The following is an 8766-nucleotide window of genomic DNA, read 5'->3' as shown; positions in this document are numbered from 1 at the left end:
AAATGTGCGAGCCAACAGAACCAAAGACAGAAAGAGGAGATGGCGACACTGACGTAAATCATCAAAAGGAGGGAGGGTGTGAAAATGTGAGAATGCGTTAGCTGGCCAGAAAGATGGAGGGAAAGTGGGAGAGAGAGAGAGAGAGAGAGAGAGAGAGAGAGAGATTTGATCTTCATGCTAGATAAAATATGATAAAGTATGAGAACATTAACATAAATGTTTAACACAGCAAGAACTAATCAGCGTCAGTTTGCTGTGATCAACCTGCATGTTGAATGATTTATGTTAGTGTGTGTACCTGTGTATATATTTGTATAGATGATTGCAAAACACATACAGCTACATGCACACAATTACACAAAAAGTGCAGTGATAAGTCCCTGCAAAAATGGCTCGCAATGTATGTGTGTGTGTGTGTGTGTGTGCGTGTGTGTGTGATCAATAACTGCAATATGACGTGAATGTATAAAGTTTTGTGTGGAAGCAACATCACAGTTCATGTACGTATGTTTCACGTGTGGGCGAACTTCCAGCTCGCAGTTCAATCTGACAAATCCCAACGTCCGCTCCCTGAAAAAGATCATCTTCACTCCTTCCTACCCCCAAACCCCCTCTCATATTTCTCACTTTCTCCTTTCTTCGTTCACTCCATTCACTTAGCCAGTTAGTCACCAGAGCGATCGTCACTAATATTCATCAATCGTCAGCATGCTCCTCCTTCTTCAGCCAATCCATTGTGTCTTGCTGTTGACTGGCGTGGCTATTGGCCAGTAGGCTCACAGATGGTGAGTGGGTTGGTGAGGGGGCACTGTTTGCTTGGCTCATGCTGAGAGACTGAAATTTGGCCTTGCAATTTAGCTGCTCTATCTAGGATAGCTTACGCAGACAGAGAGAGAGAGGGCGAGAGAGAGAGAGGGCGAGAGAGAGAGAGAGAGCGAGCAAGAGAGACAAAGAGAGACAGACAGACTGGCAGACAGACTTGTTGACAGCATAAGCATCTCTTTATTGTCTCTGAGTGTATAAATCAGTTGTTGAACTCCTTTTTAATAATCATTTCTGTTTGTATTATTGTGTACACTGTATATATATATATATATATATATATATATATATATATATATATATATATATATATATATATAATATGTACATGTGTGTGTGTGTGTGTGTGTGTGTTTGTGTGTGTGTAACCAATTGTGAACATGTGAATTGTTCTCCAGAGTACAAAAAGAGACTCCCACACGAAATTAAGTTGAAAAGCAGAGATAGTCATTTATTTCTCATTTTGCTGAAAAGACAGCATTAATTGGTTGACACTCATTCATTCAATCACACACAGACACACACATACTTTGGGTTAAAAGGTATAACTAAGCTTTGGTCATCTATGAGAGCCCTGAAGAATAAAAACCAAGGTCCCCCGAGAGCACCTCTTTGCAGTTTGACCATACCCTTATAGCTGTAGTTTGCATTACATCCATAACATGTTACATATTGAAAATAAATAAAGAATGCACAGACTAACTTTGTCATGACAACATTCAAACCTCTTGTGAAAACACAATTACAGACATGGGAGAATATTGCTCAAACAGACCGTTAAAATAAAATGCTATCTATTTAAAATAAAATTCTACCTGAGGTTCAGGATAATAAATGTTCTCTTGCATCACACTTCTCTCAGTCAGACATCTTCAGCATGTGATGCTGCAGGACATTAAGGTTTTTTTTCTCATCTCAGTTTCTCATCTCTCTGTTTTCCTCTGAGCATTTCTCTATCTCACACTGCCACCCACATCCACCCCTGCTTTATACTCCCCCTCTCTCTCTCTCTCTCTCTCTCTCTCATACACACTATCGCGCTTGTTCTGTTCATGTGTCCTTGCTCTTTTCACCTTAACTGTTCCATTTCTGCACTACATTAAAGACAACCAATTCCCTCTAAAATTTTCTCTTCCTCTCTCTCTCGTTGCTGGATCCTTCACACCTCTTCAGGCAGACAGTGAGAAAGTGAGGAATAAACACCCTAAGGATTCAATAGCACAGCTGGAGAAAGTTCAAATGCTAAGTTTTTTTTTTTTGAGGAGAAGAGAAGATGATCGAGAAGAGAAATTGTATGCTTACTCCTACATGAATTTGAAGAAGGAAAGTAGGACTGTATAGGTGAACAAACCAAACAAAAGATTAACTGCCTTCTTCAGCCTCCTATGTAACACCCCATCCCCTAATATCACCAGTAATATTCTCTAACACAATGGTTTCTGGTGTTGGACAAAGTGCCAAATGTCAAGACATTAGTCAGTTCATTAGTCAACTCTCTTCCTCCTACTATCAGTCCAGTCACACTGTTTGAGTGTTTGTGTCCATTCTCACTGATTTCTTTCAAGTCTTCGATTTTTCTTCAGAATTAATTTTTTTTATCCATTGATTGAAAGCCTTTTGGGAGATAGATTAGTTGGTTAGTTGTAGTCTTGGTATGAGGTTCTCATATAATGTTGTTTTTGTTTTTAAGTATGAAGTTATACACGCTTTGAAGGTCTAAGAGGTGAAAAGGAGAGTCTCACAGTGAGCAAATTAATAGACAAATTTGTTTATATTTGTTTAAAAAAAGCAAAAAAGTGAAGAAAAAAAAATGTCCATGACAAAGTTTAACATAAAATACATGAAGCAAATTCATTCACATCAGTTCTTGCTGATCTTATCAATCACTGACAACAGAAATTATATCACATTCTGAACCAATCAGAGATCAGTAAACATAAACCAACAGATCAGTAAACATGAGACAACATGTTTCTTTGCATTATGTACAGCTTTCCTGTTGATGATGATGTCATGATATATTTACAGGATGTTTCTGATATCTTAATTGCTGTTAAGAAACAAATGAGAAGACAAAAGACAAATGTTTTCCTGCATTTCTCTGTCTTAGAAATGTTGTCTTATTCTCTCTCTCTCTCTCTCTCTCTTGCTCTCTCTCTCTGTCTGTCTTGCTCTCTCCATATGTTACTTGCTGTCTTTCTCTCTTTTTTCTGATTATTCTTACACAGACCTTTTCCTCACCACTGCTGACACATTTGCTTTGTGCTGTCACACTCCATCACTCTTCTTTCCCTGTATCCTTTCCTTTTGATATCCTTTGACATATGTTATATAATGACTGACATTGGACAGTCCATCTATTGATTAAAATGTAATGTAATCTGAAGAACTGTTAAAACCGTTAACTGATAAAACCAGTATAGTGTTTGAAATCATGTCTACCTAACATTACTGTAAGCAGTGCCAATAGTAGCACTGAAACTGTAGCACTTTGAGTAACAGTATTAGCTGCAATTATAAAGACAGTTATAGTCATAGGACCATCACAAGCAGCATTTACAATAGCCAAAATAGCACTAATAGCAGCCAAAAATGGCAGAAGTATACAAATGTTGTACATAAATCTAGGATGGAACCATATATCCCCAGTCCATACAGACTGTGATATATATGAAATGTCCACAAGGAAGGAGGACAGTGTACCTGTTGACTAATAAAGCCTTCTGGTAGTAGCTATCATTACCTTCCATTGTGATAAGGGCCTGCACTGCAGTACCTGCCCTGAATTCCCTGCTTCCCCTACTGTATCCTAAATCAGTGTAGTGCCCTCTAGTTGCCTAGATAGCCTAGAGGCTCAAACTGAACAGAACAGAGATACAGGTCAGGTAGAAGTTAAACAGGAATCAGGTATGTGAGAGTTAGATTGAGTAAACGGGGTCTTCGTTCCTCCAAAGAGGGGAAGAAGCAATGTGGGATCAAGATCCCTTACTAAGATACAAAGATTCAACCAAAGAGGAGATGGATAGATACAGTCAGGATGGACATAACAACTAGCAAGAGAGTGGAAGGTAAGGAAGTAGATGAAGAAGAGAACGGGGGAATGGTGTCAAAGTCAGGGCATTCCACTTCAAAGCAGCGCAGCGAGGTGATACCTGCATCCTCATTGCCATAGTTGGCCCAATACTCTTCTTTTTCCAACTTAGGAAGCAGTGCCTCTTCCTCGCCCAGCTCGTACTTTGTGGATGTAGATGTGATTGAAGGTTTGCCACCGGAGTAGGGATGGGCTTTCACGATTTCTGAGCTCTTCTCAAAGATACCCTTGGTGGAGCTGACAGGCTTGTGTTTGGAGAACCACCAGCGGGTCTTGGTGCTGAAGGTAGTGGTGGTGGTTCCAGCCAGGGAGCCAGGGTCTGGCAGGGGGCACAGGGCAAAGTCCATCTCACGCAGGAAGCGGAGGTCCAGGCCACGGCGGGGTGCAGGAGAGGCACAGAGAAGCTCAGAACTGGAGACTCGGTTGGATCTGAAGAACTCCCAGAGTGGACGAGCCTCACAACCACAGGCCCAGGGATTGTTGTTGAGCCGCAGGAACTCGATGGACTCCACATCACGCATTGCCTGGCCGGGCAGCTCAGCCAATGAGTTGTTGAAAAGGAAGAGCATGGTAAGGCGGCCCAGGTCACGGAAGGCGCGGCGGTTGACCTGCCGGATGCGATTGTCGTGCAGCAGCAGGCGGTCCAGGTTGACCAGGCCACGGAACACATTCTCGGACAGCGTGCGGATGCGGTTGCCATGCAGGTAGAGCTGGCTGAGGTTGATAAGATCAGCGAACAGGTCATCATGGAGGAAGTGGAGCTGGTTCTCTTGCAGATATAGGTACTGCAAACTGTAGAGATTGTGGAAGATGTCATGGGGGAGGGCGGCCAAACGACAGCGATGCATGTGGAGACTCTGCAGCTTCTCCAACCCACGGAAAGCTCCACCCTCCAGGCGGCGCAGGTGAGGGTTATCACCCAGATCCAGCTCCTCCAGATCACGTAGCTCACTGAAAGCACCAGCCTCAATCCAGGTAATGTTGTTAGAGAAGAGCCACAGAACCTAAAGAGTAGAAGAGAGAGGATGCAAGAAAGAATGGTGGAGAGGGTGAAGGAAATAAGGATGGTGGCAAAGGGGTAGAGTGGTGGGTGTGAAGAGAAGAATAAACAAGGTAGGATGAGCAGGAAGAGAAAGGAAGAGGTGAATGAATGGGAAAGTTGTGAAAGACCACATGGTGGTCAAGAAAGAATGGATTAAAGTAGAGAAAATTGAGATAGACAGCACAGAAAGAGGTGGGAAGTAGTGAGAAAATGAATAGAAGAGGAAGAGAGGTAGAGGAGAGGTGAGAATAGAGAATTAGTTGAAAGGTAATACATTTACATTTAATGCTTTACAAGAGAAATACTCACTCACACAGTCTCACACTCTCTCTTACATACCTGAGTCCCAAAGCCAAAGGAGCCCACTCTCAGCTCTGTGATGCGATTGTTCTGCAGAAAGACGCGCTGTGACTCGTAGGGGACACCGCTTGGAACAAAGGTGAAGTTCTGCGCCTGGCAGCTCACGGTCATGGGAGATGGGTAGCACACGCACAGGTGTGGGCAGCTCTGCACAGGTGCAGGCTTAACCACAACCAACCAGACCACCAGCCAGAGCGAGAGACCACCTACGAAAACACACATAACATGTTCCATTAAGAAATGAGCTCAGACTTTAAAATCACTGTTTAGATAAAAGCTCAGATTAAAAGCATGCAGCAAAGCATGTCTCTGAAGCATGTTCTAGGTTCTAATGCTCGGTTCAATCTCTGTTTCACAATAAACCTATCAGGCAAAACCCCATAAAAGTCATCTTATACTGAACAAGAAGTATTCAACTTCTGAACAATTCTTAACATTGACATGTTTAGACTAAATGCTTATGCAAAATAAAAGAAACCAGTCATAATGGTTATGCAAAATTACTTTACACTACTTTGAAAGGTATTTCTTCACTGTGCGTAACACATATTAATTTACGCATTTATTACAAAAAAAGTTAAATACAGTGATCAACATGAGAATAAACTTTTAGTGCAAGAGAAATTTGCAATACAGAACAGCCTAAGAAATAAGCAAACTGCAGAAGGTACTTACTCTTAAAGTCATGCGCCATGGAGCTTCGTCGGCTCCGCGTAAAGGCAGAAGTTTCCATTCCGAACCAAAGACGAAAGCGAGTTAGCCGTAAGGAGGCGAACGGTTCCTTGCTATCTCCGCTGATGCTCTGGTTCCTGAGTCGGAGCGACTGATGAGAGCGAGTGCCGAAAGCTTGCACCGGCTGCCGTTTATAGTCGCCCGGCGGCGCGGCGCCTACGTCGGTGGGCACCACGGAATCTCTCCTACGTCATCAACCGGGTCAGGCTCGAGCGAGGGGGTGGAAGAACGGAAGAGGAGGGGCGGTGTTGCCAGATTACTCGGTGTTCCTTCCTCCCAACCGTAAAGGAATGATAGCTATGGAGTTGGATACTGCCTGTAGGTAACTAATTTTGAGCGCATTCTGTAAAGCTTTGCGCTCTGTAGATGTTTTTTTTAATGAAGTGTAAAAAAGTAAAGTGTTTAAAAAAGGAAAGTGTGATTATGTATTGACTTATATTGAATTTTTAATGTGTTTTAAACTGTTAATACACTGGAAAAAAGTACAACCAATCTGGCAACCCAGGAGAAAGCGCGCGCACGTGCACACAGGGGAGCGAGGAGTGGAGGATGTAAACGAGTGTATGCGTCCTTCGAGAGCGCGCGCAACCGATAAGGCTAGAGGGAAGTCGGGCTGTGCGCAGATTGGTCCACAGTCTCACGTTACGGTCATTGAGTCGCGCGCGCACAAGACAACGGGAGGGGCGGGGACGGGAGAGAGCGGGCACCAAGCCTGTTAATGATGACTGGACCGAGAAGAGGAGGATAGGACCGGAGAGAAGTGTGCACGTGGCTCGTTTCTTGGCATCATTTGGGAGTGGTTTTCTTGCGCCTTTCATGGAGAGAAGCTTTTAGTGGCAGAGTCATACTTTACACAGGAGAGATTATCCACTCTAGAGCTCTGACTCTGCAAGTGGGGTCCGTACCGTACACTTTTCGAAATGAATGGTTCTTTAAGGGTTCACTGGATAATTGATTTGGAACCGTTTCTGATAGGGAATGACTGGTACACAGAACTTATAAATACTTGGTACACAGAAGATATAAAATAAATTTATATTTATAAATATTAAATAATAAATGGTCACTCCTAAGCATCATCTTCCGGCTTCATGAAGTGCTCTTTGGTAAGTTAGTAAAGTTAAAAGTTCATGATTTCACCTACACTGTATTTAATGTACATTGAACCATACAGTACTAACACTTAAGAGTGTATATATAGGAAGGTGCTTTCACTCTCAGACTAAGCTGGGGTTAAAAATGAGTCACTGAGTCAAATAGATTACTTTAAGGGCTCTGTTTTACCTTTAAAGACACATTTACGTTGTTTGTACCTTCAAAAGCAAAAATGCATATGAACAGTACTTTGTTTTCTGTCAGTCTGCCACAGACAAACACATGAAAAGTTCCTTAATAAAAAAAAAATGACATCAGTATTAAACAGACGGACAAAGTGACAGTCAGAAAGACAAACAGATAGGCGGAGAAAACATGAAGAGCCTGAGGATGTCCATGTTATTCAACACCGCCTCCACTCGCTTTCAAGTTTTGGATCCCGCATCCCTCTCTCCCTTTCCACCTCCACACTAGTACTGCATGACTGGACAAACAGGCTTTCCCCGCTCCACCTACAACAAGTAACCAGCTGGGAGTTTTGTGTAAATGTGTGGATATGTGTGTTCGTGTGTGTTTGCATATATGTGTGTGTCTGCATGCGTGACTCTTTGTATGTATCATCACCAGGCCAGAGGCATAGCATGACTGACACCATTTATTCAAAACTGTGTTGGAGTGGAGTAGGGAAAAAGAGCTCAAATGACAGAACGAAAAGTTCAAAGCTGACTAAAGATGAAGAAGAAGAATATAAATGTGTGAATAATAACAAAGGAATCAGAGAGGTGATAGACACGATCAGTGGCAGAAACTGAGTTTTACCAAAGATTTGGGGGAAAATTTCATCCTGAAATTCACAGTCAATAATTTCATTGAACAGATTTGGTTATATTTGCATTTGTGGTATATTTGTCTTTAAACATCAGGGTAGAAATATCATTCATATATATATATATATATATATATATATATATATATATATATATATATATATATATATATATATATAATAAACATATAAAATATTATGAAGAATCATAAATATGCGTATTCAAGGAGAATTAATGGGAATGTACTATATCTTTAATGATAAAAATAGGATGTCCTTAAAAAAACTCAACAATAGAGGGGTCTGAACAGAGTTGATACTATGTTTATTCAATGTTTATAAAATAAATGTGTAGCAAAATACATAAACACCCATAGTGATAACATGTGACATATAACACTGTGGAATTCAATACAGACATTCACAAAGATGGAACTTATTTGCCCTGGATGTATTTATTAACAGTTTTGCAATAAGAAAGAACAAAAAAGCTTAAAAAAAACCCAATTTGGTCGTTATTTAGAAGTGTGATGTGTGGCGGGTTGGAAAAAAGAAAGAGAAGAGAGACGCAGAGAGTGAGACTTTAAAGGCCTTTTTAAATTATTAATTAGAAAAAAGTCAAACCTTTTCAAGCTCTCTTGACAGGATAGCCAATTAAAAACCTCAGTCTAGACTTTTTTTTTATTAGCGTGATGAAACCCAAACTCAGCTCCCATACATAATTCAACCAAGGCTTTGCAGAAGTTCAGTACATTTATATGCTGTTCTTCAGATCTTAGCCTGAATGATTTTTTAAAA

General features: G+C 41.3%; 1 protein-coding gene across 1 annotated transcript; it reads right to left on the bottom strand.

Moving 5' to 3' along the window:
* Positions 1-1209: 1209 nt before the first annotated feature.
* Positions 1210-6233, bottom strand: rtn4rl2a (reticulon 4 receptor-like 2 a). The gene is made up of 3 exons (XM_053621904.1): positions 5991-6233; positions 5295-5521; positions 1210-4917 (listed from the first exon to the last, which is right to left on the bottom strand). The coding sequence occupies exons 1-3, from the start codon at positions 6046-6048 to the stop codon at positions 3826-3828; spliced, it is 1377 nt and encodes a 458-aa protein (XP_053477879.1). The 5' UTR covers positions 6049-6233; the 3' UTR covers positions 1210-3825.
* Between the last annotated feature and the right edge of the window lie 2533 nt (positions 6234-8766).

The sequence above is a fragment of the Ictalurus furcatus genome, chromosome 3, assembly GCF_023375685.1.
Source record: "Ictalurus furcatus strain D&B chromosome 3, Billie_1.0, whole genome shotgun sequence".
NCBI classification, from domain to species: Eukaryota; Metazoa; Chordata; class Actinopteri; order Siluriformes; family Ictaluridae; genus Ictalurus; species Ictalurus furcatus.
The sequence above is the reverse complement of the archived record's forward strand: the minus strand, read 5'-3'. Positions and strand labels throughout refer to the sequence as shown.

What these genes read in the sequence shown, in the direction of transcription:
- rtn4rl2a (XM_053621904.1), bottom strand. Translation starts at nt 6,048, where the DNA reads ATGGAAACTTCTGCCTTTACGCGGAGCCGACGAAGCTCCATGGCGCAT. An exon ending in CATGGCGCATGACTTTAAGA is followed by an intron (nt 5,522 to 5,990) that starts GTAAGTACCTTC and finishes GTGTTTTCGTAG; the next exon opens with GTGGTCTCTCGCTCTGGCTG. An exon ending in CCTTTGGCTTTGGGACTCAG is followed by an intron (nt 4,918 to 5,294) that starts GTATGTAAGAGA and finishes TCTACTCTTTAG; the next exon opens with GTTCTGTGGCTCTTCTCTAA.